At 41.5% G+C, this 14,765-nt stretch overlaps 2 protein-coding genes across 2 annotated transcripts; both read left to right on the top strand.

Annotated features, from left to right (window-relative positions):
- The first annotated feature begins 2,722 nt into the window (after positions 1-2,722).
- On the top strand, positions 2,723-3,905 carry LOC106649502 (chymotrypsin-C-like). Its single transcript, XM_014366941.2, has 4 exons — positions 2,723-2,786; positions 2,866-3,194; positions 3,275-3,583; positions 3,660-3,905. Exons 1-4 carry the CDS (start codon positions 2,723-2,725, stop codon positions 3,903-3,905), a joined length of 948 nt encoding a protein of 315 aa, XP_014222427.2.
- Positions 3,906-12,447: 8,542 nt separating this feature from the next.
- On the top strand, positions 12,448-13,616 carry LOC106649503 (mite allergen Der p 3-like). The gene is made up of 4 exons (XM_014366942.2): positions 12,448-12,511; positions 12,591-12,928; positions 13,008-13,310; positions 13,389-13,616. Exons 1-4 carry the CDS (start codon positions 12,448-12,450, stop codon positions 13,614-13,616), a joined length of 933 nt encoding a protein of 310 aa, XP_014222428.2.
- The last annotated feature ends 1,149 nt before the right edge of the window (positions 13,617-14,765 follow it).

The following is a 14,765-nucleotide window of genomic DNA, read 5'->3' as shown; positions in this document are numbered from 1 at the left end:
GTTGAGTAAAATATGTGTACATCAAACGTATATGTTAATGTCAATATGAATGAGCGGAAAAGTAAGGTCCTTGATTCGCCTACAGTTTAACCGTCTAAAAATTGTTTGTATATATTGTTACCTGTTACATTATATTGTTTATGATATTTTGATGGAATAAATTTAGTCCATATTTGATTGAGTAAGTTTTTGAATAAAATGTACACTATAATGAGTTTATTAAATCCCTATGACTCTATCTATATTGTTAAAACACTTTAAATTAAATATATATTTGATTTAAAATCAGACTTGAAAATGAAAGTAACCGCGATACTCTATTTCACGATACACTGATATGGTAATATTCCTTGAATATACTAAAGATTTTTAGTTTTAAATTAATTAAAGTCCTATGATCATCATAACAATAGTACACTTTTGAATAGTTTCGGCATGCGCAGTTGACTTATGTGCAAGCTAAAGGTGGGTTTACACTTTGATTGTCGAATATTTCCTTTGAAAAACTGTTTACATGGTATTAAAATTCTAAAGACAACGAAAATAACTTTTTTGTCGTCTGAAACTGCAATGTCGTAGTTCCTTAAATTATCTTTAGGGACAGCTATTTCGAATATCTCCTCGCTTTTATCCATTTTGGTGCCTGAATGAAACGATGGATTCTTGTATTCAGTGCCACTGTAATTGAACGAGTGGTAATGTATCTTTTGAATTTATGATCTGTTACATCGGGAAAGACAACATTCAAACTAATTTGTTTTTACTTTCAATACGATCAATGTGTCGCGGGAATATGTAAAAATCGTTATAATGATCATATTGTTTACAATTGAGGTACCGATTCATTTGTTTATATATTGTCCGTACAATATTTGAACCACTTTTAAAATCTAACTTGGTGATGATTTCTCTGAAGAATTTTTGTAGCCTTCCAAAACTTAGTATACTTCCAAAAAACTTCCTATAATATCGAGTCAATATAGATCTTTACACAATATATTATAAATGATAAAAATTTGTAAAATTCATTCGAAAATTGCTGCCGCTATTTTTTGCTGGCCCACGCCATGACATGAATCACGTACTCCATAATTCGCCACCGAATATTATGCAATCTTTTGAAAGCAAAAATAAACAAAGAATATTTGATTTTATATTCAAATTGGAACATTTGGATTCAGTTTGCACAAAATTCATGAAATTTAGTCATAATTACAGCTAGCATCACTAGATGGCGAGTACCTTTATAAGCAAATCTGCAAGTGACAGAGTAAAATAATTGTATAATTCAAAGCATAGATTCCATCATACAGATTTCCGCTGGCCACGACCTTTTTAATTAATACAAAATTAATTTATCCTATGAAATATCTGAATCAAAAGATAGATTTTTTTAAACCAATACCATTGTTGGTAATGTACGTTCATATTTGTAGGAATGAGCATTACATAAAAAGTCATGTTATTTGGTAATGGGTATTACGATAAAAAGTTTTAAAATGTTGATAAATCGTCTTTTCTAAACTTCAAAGGTCTTAAAACAAAGACTCGAAAGGTTCCTAAAACTCTGATGAATGTAAAGATATTTCTAGACAAGTTTTTAATGCTAGCACAATATAAGCGCATCATTCTTATAACTTCATGACAATGAATAATTCACACTCTGAACTAGAAAGTCATAAAATTTTCAATTCATCAATAAGGTCCTCGTCGTACAAAGATTTTTTTAAATCCCCTCGAGAATTTCTACCTACTCTCAATATTTACATCCCCGTTATATATTCGCTGGGTAACTCCCTCGCGTACTGCTGCTGCTTCTGCAAACTGACTGACCACTGCTGGCTACTAGCGTGACATTCTCTATTTCTGACAAGCTAATATTTTCTAACTCTCTTATACATACTAACACGCGCAGTCACACATGTGGAGAGATAGAGAGAGAGAGAAGACGTTGACATAAGTCTAGGGGATGTGCTCGGCCGCTCGGACAGTGATCTCCACTTTGCAAAAGACGAAAATCTACCCTTATAAGCGTCCATCAAGATAGAGCCAGATTCTCGTACTTGTTTAAAATTGTTCAAACTTTTCATGGATTGCCGTCAGAATTTTTTTAAAATAAATTATCACTGCAGACTATATTTACAAAATCAATTCGTATAACCGTTCTAAGACGTATTTCAAACAAACATGATTTTGAAATATAAAGATTGATTTTAAGTGAGCATGGTTTGAGCTCGAAAAATACAATGGTAATTGAAATTTTACAAACTTACATATGCGTGATATCAGTGCAAGGTATTTTAGTACAACTGAATTAACTGTCATCGGTTCAGGTGTGCTTATCACCTCGAGTTAGCAATATAATTGTTTTTCATTTTTCAATTTAAACTGATTATAGATCACAATAAGTAGTTATATTCAAGATTTTTGAATTCATCTTTTGGGAATTATTGTCAAAAGTTCAATCATATGTACGAAATTTCATTTGAAAAAAGCTTCTTTCATTGTTTGAAATTAATTACAAATACTTGTCAACATTTCTTTCATTTTTGCTTGCATTTTATTTAAATAAAATCCCACCGTGAAGCAAAATTGAAACAAAAGAGAATACAAATACTAAATATGATGATCGTTGGAAGTATAACGACTCTGAAGCTTCGATGGTGCAGATCGCGGCCTCTGTCTAGTTGTATCAGTTTTAATACTCTCAAGCTTGATCAAGATGTTGAAAATATCGTTGTTGGGTCTTCTCGTAGGACTGATTTTGAGTATTGCAGTGAGCGATGGTGAGTTTTCTTTCTTTTTTTCCCTGTTTAATCTATACGCTACATTGGAATAAACTGTTTTATATCCAAAAAAATCTAGTATCGGCGAAAATAGTGCAAAGGATTGTTGGCGGCCTGGAGGCTCCACCCGGACGTTTCTTACATCAAGTGTCTCTTCAAATACTCAACGGGGATTGTAGTTTTCATGTTTGCGGTGGCAGCATCATCGATGATTTGCACATCGTCACAGCCGCCCACTGCCTCACTAACGAAGTCACTCACGATTTCAACCATAAACAAATTACCGTCGTGGCTGGTACGCAAAATCTGCGTAACAAAACCTCTGGCATTTATCGCGACGTCCAGTACACCTACATACCTGCCTCTTATAAGTTGAACGCTCCTTTTCATGATATAGCAATTTTGAGGGTGAGTCGCCTGAAACTTTAAAAGAAAAATAACTTATCAAGTTTGCATTAAAGTATTTATTTCTAATCTTTTGACAATAGTTGAAACAACCGTTGCCTCTCAACGATGAACACCAAAGTAATCAAAGAATAAGGGCAGTCAAATTACCTGCTGTCAATCAATATCTGCCAGGCTATACTAATACACAATATGCCAGCGCGAGTGGCTTCGGTGTTTTCCAAGAACGATGGAATACTTATACTCGCCAAAAAGAGCAAAGCTTGACCAGTCCAACTCTAAAGTACACCTTTGGAAGGATTAACGTGGTCAGGAACGACTGCCTACCTACGCAAATCTGTGTTACGGCCTTGGACCAGCGTAGGCCGGGTGAGGATGGTGGCATATGCCAGGTACGTTGGTCTTATATTTTTTATTGACGTTAATTATGAAAAACAATTCATTCAAAAAATTTCACTGAAATTTCAGGGTGACAGCGGTGGTCCACTCACTGATGAATCAACGAATACCCTGATTGGTATCACTAGTCGAACCCTTAAGAGAGGGTGCGGAGAAATGTCCTGGTTCACTAGAGTCTCGTCCTTTGTAAATTTCATCAATAAGGTCGTTCAAATATCATGGCGAGGCGGTCTCGTGAATCCTAAATACATAAGTTTACATATTCAGAACTTTGATCATGCACATATTATGCAAAAGATTCCACATTGTTCATAGTTGAATGAAAAATTATGTATTCGTTGATGTTCGTCTTGTCTCTGCAGACTATATTTACAAAAGCAATAATACGACTTCCGTTGAAAAATCCAGGCTACCTCTCTCCCTGTTCCCGCGCACGTATAAGGTGAATGTCCCTTTTTGAGACGATAAGTAAAAAAATGTGTCCAGCCTAATCTCGAACGAATCCGAGCATGTGTGTCCCTTTGAAACGTACAGGGCTCTATATATACGCACGTAAAAGATTGCGGAACATAACATTGGGATATAATATAGAATCCACTCGCTGCTGCATAGATAGCCTGGCGAGGGCGAAGCAAGAAAAAGAAGGTCGTGAGCCCGTGTCCAGCAGACGGTGGACGAGAGAAACGAGAGAAGAGAAGAGAAAGAAAAAAAGACGGCCAATATCCGTGCAAGATCGGATATAACATATTCGAAGGTGCAGTAGCAGCAGCAGCAGCAGTGGACAGAGTCGAGAGAGCCATATACGGGGTAGCTCACAAGAGTATTTACAGTAGGGAGGAGTACAAAATCCGATTGACCGAACGAGCGAGTGAGCTCCATGCCCGCGCGCGTACGTGTACGTTCATATTGGTCCAAGCTCTCTCTCTGCTCCGTCTTTTTTTTCAGTCTCTCTCTCGCTCTTTATACGTACGTTTCTCTTTCGCTTCGACACCGGTACTTCTTCTTTTCCTTGATCCCCTTTTCATGTTTCGTACTCTCACGAAGGGCTGCTACTGCTGCTGCTGCTGCACAGCACAGAGGATTACTGGTTCCGGTCAATCGAATCGTCGGACATATTTTTCCTTTCTGCTCTGGCCCCGCGCGCTTTTCCAACATATGGATAGGACACGAGTCGATCTTTGTATGTTATTATAGTTATATGTGTATCAACTATACAAGAATACGATCGATTTTTCTTTAATCAAAATTATATTTTTATTAATATGAGCTCGAGGATAAAATAGGCACGCTCGTGTTGAAACGGTGACTAGTCGATTCGAGCGATTTCGAGCTTTTTCGCTTAATACACACGCACAGCGTCGAAAGAGATCAGCCGCGCGCAGAGAGGTCTTTTTATCCGCGCGACAGTCTTCGGGCAAGAGAAAAGAGTCTCTCTCTCTCTCTCGTTTGCCGAGGCTCGGGATTAGCCAGTAGATAGCGCGCGATATTTTCGCTGGTAATGGTGTGCGGTATAAGTGCGAGTACACCGCTGCTGCTGGTTCTGCTACGTACGCGGAACTGCGTCGTCGTCGTCGTCGTCGGCGATGGCAGCAGCGAAATGACATCGTCGATGAAAAGAGGAAAAGAGAGAGAGAGAGAGAGGAAAAGAGCCCAAGGAATGGAAATAAGTGACGAGAAGAGATAAAGGCTTAACGTAAAGAGCTTGCAGCCCGCCAAGCCCGGAGAAAAGAAATGGCTATGGTCTAAAGGTGTGTTACGCTGTACGCGCGTACGTATATAGTATATAGGTTTACCACTGGCGGTACACATGATTCGCGCGGCGGCTGCAGGAGTTTGTATTATACAAAGCTCGCGCAAGCTCCTACTTTCTGGGCTCTATCTCTCGAGCTATATGTATACGGTATAACCGCAGATGATGATTATACCACGTGTCGAGCGACGCAATTCGAAGCTGCGATTTCGAAACCACGCGCGAGCTTTTTCACCCGAGCAAAAGAAAGCGCGTTTGGCTTTCTTTGTGCTTTTAAAATCGACTCGATTTTTCCTGAAAATAATTCAGACTAAGAGAGTACAAATACCTCGTGCCACGCAGCCACGATTCGAGTTCGTTTTATTATTGTTCCTATATACGCTGCAAGCTCTGCAATGCGTGCATGCGCGGGTATTAAAACGAACGATCGCGATCGCGTGGTGTACTTCTTTTACCTCGAAAAAGAGAGCCGTGTACGCGAGAGACACGATGAACTTTGGGAATCATGCACGCGCAGTGCTGAAAAGAGAAGAAAGTAGTAGCAGCAGCAATGCTATAACAGGGAAGAGCTAAAGCGAAGGAGGAGGGTTGAAATCCAGCTCGTTTCGAAAACTAAATTAAACAGAGACCTTGTGGCTTTTGCTTTTTGGCATGCTACTGCTACTACCGCTACTGCTTCTGCTAGCGGCTCAACTGAAAACTCATTTATATGTAATCACGGAGCAAGTTTAAATGCATATCCCGCATTTAAAAAAGTAAGCTCGTGCCACCCTTCCAGCGCGCTTCAAGTCGCTGGCTGGCTGACTGGCTGGCGCGGCTTGACTCGGGCTGTGCCTGCACTCACGTCTCGGGCTTATTCCTTTTTTTCTTCTGCCTCTACGCTTCCGATTTCTTCCTTCTCTCTCTCTCTCTCTCTCTCATACACGCTCACTTTTTTCTACTCGACTGTGTGTGCCTTCGTTTCTATCGCTGCTTGGCGTGCGCGCGGTGCGAATCTTTCGGATTCATCCCCTTGAAGTATACGTACACGAGAGAATAAGTAAGTCGTAATACCACATATATAAATATCGCATTATACTCGCGTGAATGATACGGATTCCACGAGTTTTAAAACGACTGCGTTCGAATCGCGGTCGAGTGAGTTTCGACGATTACGACTATGTATATACGATTTTCTTTTGGCGACTGCCGATACATATAATGCGCTGCGCGATATATACATGCAATTTAATTAGAGAATTGACGTAGCGTATCACACAATATCAAGTTCGAGTACATACGAGCGAAGCATTGCTAGATTCATCGCACACACGTATTAAACACAATGTCTGGCGCGTGTTGGCGTGAGCCGAAAAAAAGGAATTGGGAAAGAAGACGGAGAGAGAGAGAGAGAGAGAGAGAGAGAGAGAAAAGCAGATACAAGTGCCTCGGCCTAGTATACATATACGTATAGAATAAATTGATTTCGTTGAGTCAACCAGCCGTAACGCCTCCCATTTACCCCATCGACCACCCCCCAAGGGCTCCGGGTCTGTGTGTGTGATATCAGGCTCACTCGCTTTCTTTCTCTAAGCCTCGGTTATCTTTATTTAAGCTTTACGAGAGTCTATATACACCCAAGAGAGACAGAGACGGAGAGTGAGAAAATCGAGGGAAAAAAGTCAGAGCGCCCAGGCAGCAGTGTCTGCAAAGTAGTGCTGCTCGAGAGCGTACAAGGGACTCTGCCGCGCTATGCGTATACCTTTATATACCTAATCTATCTCTTCACCGCGAGTCAGCCTATATTGTATACGCTATATGTAGCCATGTGGCTGTTGGCAGGCGTCCGTGTGTGAGTGTATATATGCTCTTGGCATCCCTTTACGCGAGTCATCTCTCTCTCTCTCTCTACATATATTTAGCTGTGTTATTCAATCTCACCCTCGCGCTGCAACTATATCGTATAATCTGCTAACTTAAATGCTCGCAATTACGTTATACGCATTTGCATTAATTCTCGTTTGCCGCTCGTAAATTTCTCAATCACATATCTCTACCGTATTCTCGTCTACTGAGGAACAACAGAAGTGAAGAAACATTATGAAATTTCGATATCTACGATGAATAATTATATAACTGAAATCGATTTGCCACTTGGAGGTTGAGGATGCGACATCTGAAGTCGATGTGCTAACTACAAAATCTGTAGCTTGAAAAATCTCTGAGCTGCACGCATGTATGAGCCATCGTATAAAAAATCCTTAAAATTCGAGGCTGAAGATTAATTTAAACATTTTCATTTGTAACTATGTGATAAGTTCCTTGAATGTTAATCATTATATGAAAATTATTTGAATTAAAAAAAAACCAATACATTTTTTACATTTTTTTCTGTGACGATTATCAACGTCCACTACATGCGTCAAGTGACAAAAATTCCAATCGTAATTTTAGGCCTTTTACTTTACGGATTATTTGACAGTATTGCTCATATTCATGCGCGTAGCTCATCTAGTTTCACGATATATCGTGCTATAGATGTTATAGTTAGTTCCTCGACTGCAGACGGCGTATCCAAATCCCCCAAGTGTTATAAATCAACTTCGGTTATGTATTCCTAATTTATCTAAATTTTCCATAATTAAATTTTGTCATAATGTTACTTTCAATGTCACGATCAATATGTTTTATCTTTTTCGTCGAAGCTATGTATAAACGAGAAACGAATGTACGTTTTAGGTATTACACGTGGTACGACGAGCTACGACGACAGGCAGCTATACACCATACACGAGACAAGCTCTTCCTCTTGGGTTACTGCAAATCCCAGTACTAGCTCTCTCTCTCTCTCTCTTTCTCTCGCTCGCTCCTCTCGAGTTAGAAGCTGCTGCTGCTACCGTCGTTGTTCGCTAGACCCGTTGACACGGTCGAACAGCGCTTTAATTAATTACCCCTTCTGCCTTTCCGCATATAAGCCACCGATGCGCGCACCTATGTACCATATACCACGTACGAGCTGTGTTACGTAGATCTTGACTAGCAGGATTTCTGTATTATTATAATATATGCTCGCTCGAGGCCCAGCAGTAGTTGTACCTGGTGGTAGTAGCAGTGTTAGCACGTGTACTTTGTGAATCAGGCGTTTACTTTGGCACCACGGTCTCCAGCGAGAGCAGCATTATGAGCGCGCATATTTTTTGAAGTGAACAGCACATTTGCACAGTTTTGTGGACGAAGATGACGTTGAATAACGGATACCGTTATTGCCGTATGAAAATAGTGCGTACAACACGCGCGGAGAATCAGCGAGAGCCAGCAGGAGAGGAACAGAAAAAAAACAAAACTCGAAGCATAATTCACTTGAGCGAAATTGACGGACGCACGAGGCCGAAAATCATGCAAAAAACCTGTACACGATGTGTGGCACCCGGGGGTCGTTCGTAGCTGCCTGCATATAGTTTTTCTGCGGTGTGTACGTTGGCTTGTGCGCGCGCCTTTTCGGTATACACCAGCCACAAAAAGTACCGCGGCAAAACATGCGCGCTCGCGAGAGCGTCATCGTCATTTCTCGCAATTTATTACATCGATACGTACACGCGGCCGTGTGGTACGCGCACAAAACGGAGAGTCGAGGCCGCAGAGCGCGCGACTCTATAATTGCGGCTGCGAAAGCTCGTGTACGTGTGCTGTTGATAACATAAATCCCATAGAGAAGAGTCCGTATACGGTTCGTTTGTGTGCGTAGTATATGCAAAAAGTCATGCGCGCAGCGCAGCGATGTTTTATAACGTTGTCTGACAGATGCACACGCACGTACCTACATACATAGAGAGACTGGAGCCTGAGCGCGTGGAAGCAAACAAAAAAAGCTCGCGAGCGAGCGGGAGGGCAGAGCTTACAATTAGTAAACATCATCGACACGATGACACGACCATTAATTCCTGTCCACTGCATTGATGCTGCTGCTGCTGCTGCTGCTGATAACACTGCAGAACCAACGTGCTGACTACTGTTCGCTACGTGGGTGTCTATAGATATGTATGCTAGGCAGACAGAGAGCAACCGAAGGGGGAAAAAAGCGTCACCTTTCGGTCGCGTACATACGTATAATAATATATAGTTCCTGCGCGTTGATATAGGCGTACACACACATACATACATACACACAGTTGCGAGACAGAGAAAGAGCTGGTATGCGGCTTTTAATGAAGAGCATCATTTCTCAAGAGTGTCAGCTCGAATGGTACACACACAGGCAGCAGCAGCAGCGGTAGCGAGTGTCGACGGGCGCGCGAGGCGGTGCGCTGGCGCTCGAATGGGGGATATGCGCGTACCGTCTCTCTCTCTCTCTCTCTCTTTGGCCCCCGAGAGATCTCGAGGGATGGAGGGTGGCGTCGCGCGCAAGAGGCATCCAGTGGCTTCATCAACGGATATTAAAGGATTTGCATGAAGTATCTGCACACGAGTGTGCTGCTGCTGCTCGCGAGAGCTCGTGTATTATATTATTGTCATTCCCCGATGGCTTCTTCGGCTTTTACACACACACACACATACAGATAGATACGCGCGCGACACGAGCCATTGTTACATTGCTCTACTCTCGGCCCTACGTGTGATACATGCACAGCATCGGCACGTTGTACGACTTGTGTATTTCGGAGACGATCGTGGAGTAGGTGTCGTCTATGTGTGCAGAGTACGATTCGTATAATAGTCGCGCATAGTCCGGGAGCCTCGATGTATGGAGAGAGCGCCTATTGTTGATTAAACTTGCACTTGTATATGATATGTGCGAGAGAGAGAGAGAGAGAGAGCTCAGAGAGCCTTGCCGGTGCTTTATTATATAATACACGATGTGACTCGCCAACTCGCATGTTTATGTATGATATTCGATAGATTAGCTCGTGTATTGTGCCTTGTATACACAGACACGTCAAAGAGATCAGCGCTCGCTCCATTGTGTCTATTGTAATATCGTCGTGCATTAGCAAAAAATATTACCAAGGACCCTCCGAAGATTCGAGAAGACTTTGAGAAATTGCGTGCGCTGTGCTGCGATCACACTCGGTAATGATTCCTAAATGAATCGAAAGTACCGGTCTCCTCGAACGCGAGGTGTTCTTTTTTTTCTGCTTTCCACGCGCCGACAATACCGCATTATATATATATATAAAATATCGATCGCTCATCGACTAGAGGTGTGCGTGCGTAAATGCTTTTCACACGGAAAATTGCAACTCATTGACGCGAGGCCCCGCGTGCGCTCCCAAGTGCTACACCGATCGCGCATACGCGCAATGGCTTTCTCGGCGACGACGATGCTCGTGAAAGTCCTGCGCGATAATGCGCGAGCGAACACAGCTAGCTGATACATAATATACGGCCGTGGTCAATCTGCAGCGTGCAGGCTGCTGCTATAATACGGCGAGAGATCGAGAGCGTATATAAATAACCGTAAGGGCGACGTTAAATTTTAATGGCGTCGTCAACGAAAGCTCACGCACGTACGTATATGGCTGGTGTAATGTATAAAAGATCATTTTGCGGGAAACGATGCGTCGGTTTATATATACTATATATATATATAAAATAACTTTTACCCAGAAGTGATCCGTGCAAACATTGAGTCTACGTGGTATATATAACGCACGCGTGGTTCGATGGTACTTAAGGATCCTTCGATCGTTTAATCGCGCGTCAATCGCGTGCGGGACTTTTACAATGCGTAAGAAGCTCACTTACGCGTGAGCGATATACTCGTGCACCCCTTTTAGCTCAGCAGCAACAGCCGCCGCGATCTTTTCTAATTAGCCCTTTTGCGCGAGTGCGCGAAATAATGAAAATTTGATAAGCAACAGCCGCTCTCTCTCTCTCTTACGTTAATACCAAGACTAAACACAGCAGCAGTAGCAGAGGGTAGTAGGTAGTAGTAGCTGTAGGCAGCAGCTCTCGAGCCTCGGGCGCAAAAACACTTGCGACAAGTTGTTTACGAGTATCCCAGGCATGCACAGCAGCAGCGGCGGCGGTGGCAGTAGCAATATGACGCCTTTGGATTTTCCTCGACGTGTATACTGCTACGTAACCCGCGCGCGAGACGCGTTAGGCGAGCCCAGAGCGCAGCAGCGGCGGCGCAACGCGTCGACATTTTAATAAGGGTGAATAACTTTGGAGAGTATAACGAGAAAGCTTGGCTGCTGTTGCTGCTGCTGTTGCTGCGGGATGAGTGACATTAAAACGTCGAGTAGTACCAGTATACGCGTATATAGCAACTTTACGAGCTGTGCGCGCGAGCCTCAATAAAAAGTACTTCTCTCCTCTCTCTCTCTCTCGTGCGCGACTGCGTATACGTGACTCGAGTCCACCGCTGTTGCCGCGCCTGTCTTCGTGCGCACGAGGGATGAAAATGCGTGTACGCGTGTATTGTAAAAACGAATTATTCTTATCTTATTATTCTTTTAAAATTATTCGTGTATTGCTACGCAACATCAAATTGAACTCTAACAATGATATCTCACCTTCTGGGGCAACGATTAATGAAACAAGATGGTATTGCGAGTGTGAAAGTGTAATATTCGTGCTAAAATGGATTTCGCACAATCACGATTTCGAAATAAAAAGATAAATTTTAATTGCGTACGGGTTGAGCTCGAAAAATACAATCGTAATGAAAAATTTACAAGCTTACTCATGCGTGATCACAGTGCAAGGTATTTCAGTACAACTGAATTAACTGTCATCAGTTCAGGTGTGCTTATCACCTAATGTAATTGTTTTTCATTTTTCAATTTAAATTGATTATAGATCACAATAAGTAGTTATGTTCAAGATTTTTGAATTCATCTTTTGCGAACTATTGTCAGAAGTTCAATCAGATGTACGAAATTTCATTTAAAAAAAAAGCTTCTTTCATTGTTTAAAATTAATTACAAATACTTGTCAACATTTCTTTCATTTTTACTTGCATTTTATTTAAATAAAATCCCACCGCGAAGGAAAATTGAAACAAAAAGAGAATATAAATACTAAATATGACGATTGTTGAAAGTATAACGGCTCTGAAGCTTTGATGGGGCAGGTCAAAGCCTCCGTCTAGTTGTATCAGTTTTAATACTCTCAAGCTTGATCAAGATGTTGAAAATATCGTTGTTGGGTCTTCTCGTAGGACTGATTTTGAGTATTGCAGTGAGCGATGGTGAGTTTTCTTTCTTTTTTTCCCTGTTTAATCTATACGCTACATTGGAATAAACTGTTTTCTACCCAAAAAAATCTAGTATCGGCGAAAATAGTACAAAGAATAGTCCGCGGCAATTATGCTTCACCCGACCGATTCTTGCATCAAGTATCTCTTCAAATACTCAACGGTTATTGCACTCATCATTTTTGCGGTGGCAGCATCATCGATGATTTGCACATCGTCACAGCCGCTCACTGCGTCACTAACAATGTCACGCACAAGATAGATAATAAACCGATTACCGTCGTGGCCGGTACGCAAAATCTGCGTGACAAAACCTCTGGCATTTATCGCGACGTCCAGTACATCTTCATACCTAAATCTTACACGAGTAACCCTCTTGGACAACAAAACGCCGATATAGCAATTTTGAGGGTGAGTCGCTTGAAATTTTCATAGAAAAATACTCATCAAATTTATATTAAATTTTTGACGTCTTACCTCTCAACAATAGTTGTATCAGCCCTTACCTCTTGACCATCCAAACATAAGGACAATTAATTTACCTGCAGACGACTCTCGATATAAGGCACCGAACTACCCATTCGCCGTCATGAGTGGCTTCGGCGTTTACAATCAAACTGTGAACCGATATAGTGGTAAGATAACAAAAGGAGGGTCTAGTCCATATTTAAAGTACAGCTATGGAAAGATCAACACCCTGGCAACAGGTTATGGAAATCAATGTACAGCCAATGAAGTCTGTGTCGCACCCTGGAATCCGAACAGGAAAGGTGAGGATGGTGGCGTATGCCAGGTACGTTGGTCTTACACTTTTTATTAATTATGAAAAACAATACATTCGAATTTAATACGAATTTTACTCTAATATCAGGGTGACAGCGGTGGTCCACTCACTGATGAAACAATAAATACTCTGATTGGCGTCGCCAGTACAACTCTTACGGAACAGTGTGGAATATTGTCCATATACACTAGAGTCTCGTCTTATTTGGACTTTATCGAAGCAGCAACGAAAGGCGGAGGCGCAGGAACGCTGGACTTCGAAGAGAGCGAATTTGTTAATGGATCAACGATGTGGAGATATCCTTTTTGCGAATAACCACGGTATTATGAATTTTCACCATTCTGGATTTGTTTTTCGATTTGCGATACTCAACTGTATAAAACAGTAATTTTTAAAATAAAGTCGTAATATTTTGTGTATATATTACCTAAATAACATTTTATACCCACAAATAAAATCATTTATATCATTTACGTACAGGATTTCGGAAATTGAATACCAGTTTATTGCAGCGGACATTCTTTGGCATGTGCCAAAAATGGAAACTATTGAATTGAAGTAGGCAAATCAACTTCGACTCGTTTATCCTCCCTGTCAGAAAAATCTATTTTAAATGTATTCGTTTAATTCTTAGAGTCTTCCAAGTCTTTTTCACGAAATTTTTTTTGAACATGGATACTTTGTATACTTCTTAAGGTTTTCTTTTTCTCAACATATATTTTTACATTTTTTACTCTAAAAATTTGATTTACAAAAAATTCATGATAAGAAAAAAAGTAACTACATCTGTGGCTTCGTATATAAGTATATAATGTATCACGAAGGAAAGGGATAGATGCGGTGGTGGTGGAGGGAGGGGGCATTGATGTGTGTGTGTGTGTGTGCTTGCGCGGTGCTCACAGGCAAAGAGCTGCCTCTCTTATATATACTCTGTACAAGTGAATTCTTAGGGGCAGTTTAGTACACCCAGAGAAAGAGAGAGAGAGAGAGAGAGAGGCGGCAGTGACGGTGGTGGTGGTGGTGGTGGTGGTGTGCGGCAATTTGCTTATTAACTCGTTGTTAGAGGAGACGCTCGGCAACTCGCCCCGTTTATGTCTGCGCAACGTCGCAATTAATTAAAATATTACCGAGCCAGATGGAGACACGCCTCTCTCTCTTTCTCTCTTATATACAATAAATACACACACCCGAGCTCGTAACAGACTTCCGAGATTGAAAGATATAATGTATACGTAGATACGTGTCTAGTGTACGCTACTACCGCTATATACGGAGAGAGAGAGGCGAGCGTCGTGCATACATACATATTAGCTATTTGTCGACGCAGTGCGATGGAAATTTTGTATAAAAGTAAACGCGATTAATTCGGACTCGAGAGCTTATATCGGCTGACTCTCTCTCTCTTTCGAGCTTGCACTGCTCCGTATCGCATAGACAGGCACAGAAAATTGTCAAGTCCCTCGT

Source organism: Trichogramma pretiosum, unplaced genomic scaffold (genome assembly GCF_000599845.2).
Source record: "Trichogramma pretiosum strain Unisexual culture from Peru unplaced genomic scaffold, Tpre_2.0 scaffold43, whole genome shotgun sequence".
NCBI classification, from domain to species: domain Eukaryota; kingdom Metazoa; phylum Arthropoda; class Insecta; order Hymenoptera; family Trichogrammatidae; genus Trichogramma; species Trichogramma pretiosum.
The sequence above is the reverse complement of the archived record's forward strand: the minus strand, read 5'-3'. Positions and strand labels throughout refer to the sequence as shown.

Excerpts from the sequence above, each read along its gene's own strand:
- LOC106649503 (XM_014366942.2), top strand. The coding sequence starts at position 12,448 with ATGTTGAAAATATCGTTGTTGGGTCTTCTCGTAGGACTGATTTTGAGT. Across the intron at positions 12,512-12,590 it reads GAGTATTGCAGTGAGCGATG|TATCGGCGAAAATAGTACAA; the intron begins GTGAGTTTTCTT and ends AAAAAAATCTAG. Across the intron at positions 12,929-13,007 it reads CCGATATAGCAATTTTGAGG|TTGTATCAGCCCTTACCTCT; the intron begins GTGAGTCGCTTG and ends TCTCAACAATAG.
- LOC106649502 (XM_014366941.2), top strand. The coding sequence starts at position 2,723 with ATGTTGAAAATATCGTTGTTGGGTCTTCTCGTAGGACTGATTTTGAGT. Across the intron at positions 2,787-2,865 it reads GAGTATTGCAGTGAGCGATG|TATCGGCGAAAATAGTGCAA; the intron begins GTGAGTTTTCTT and ends AAAAAAATCTAG. Across the intron at positions 3,195-3,274 it reads ATGATATAGCAATTTTGAGG|TTGAAACAACCGTTGCCTCT; the intron begins GTGAGTCGCCTG and ends TTTTGACAATAG.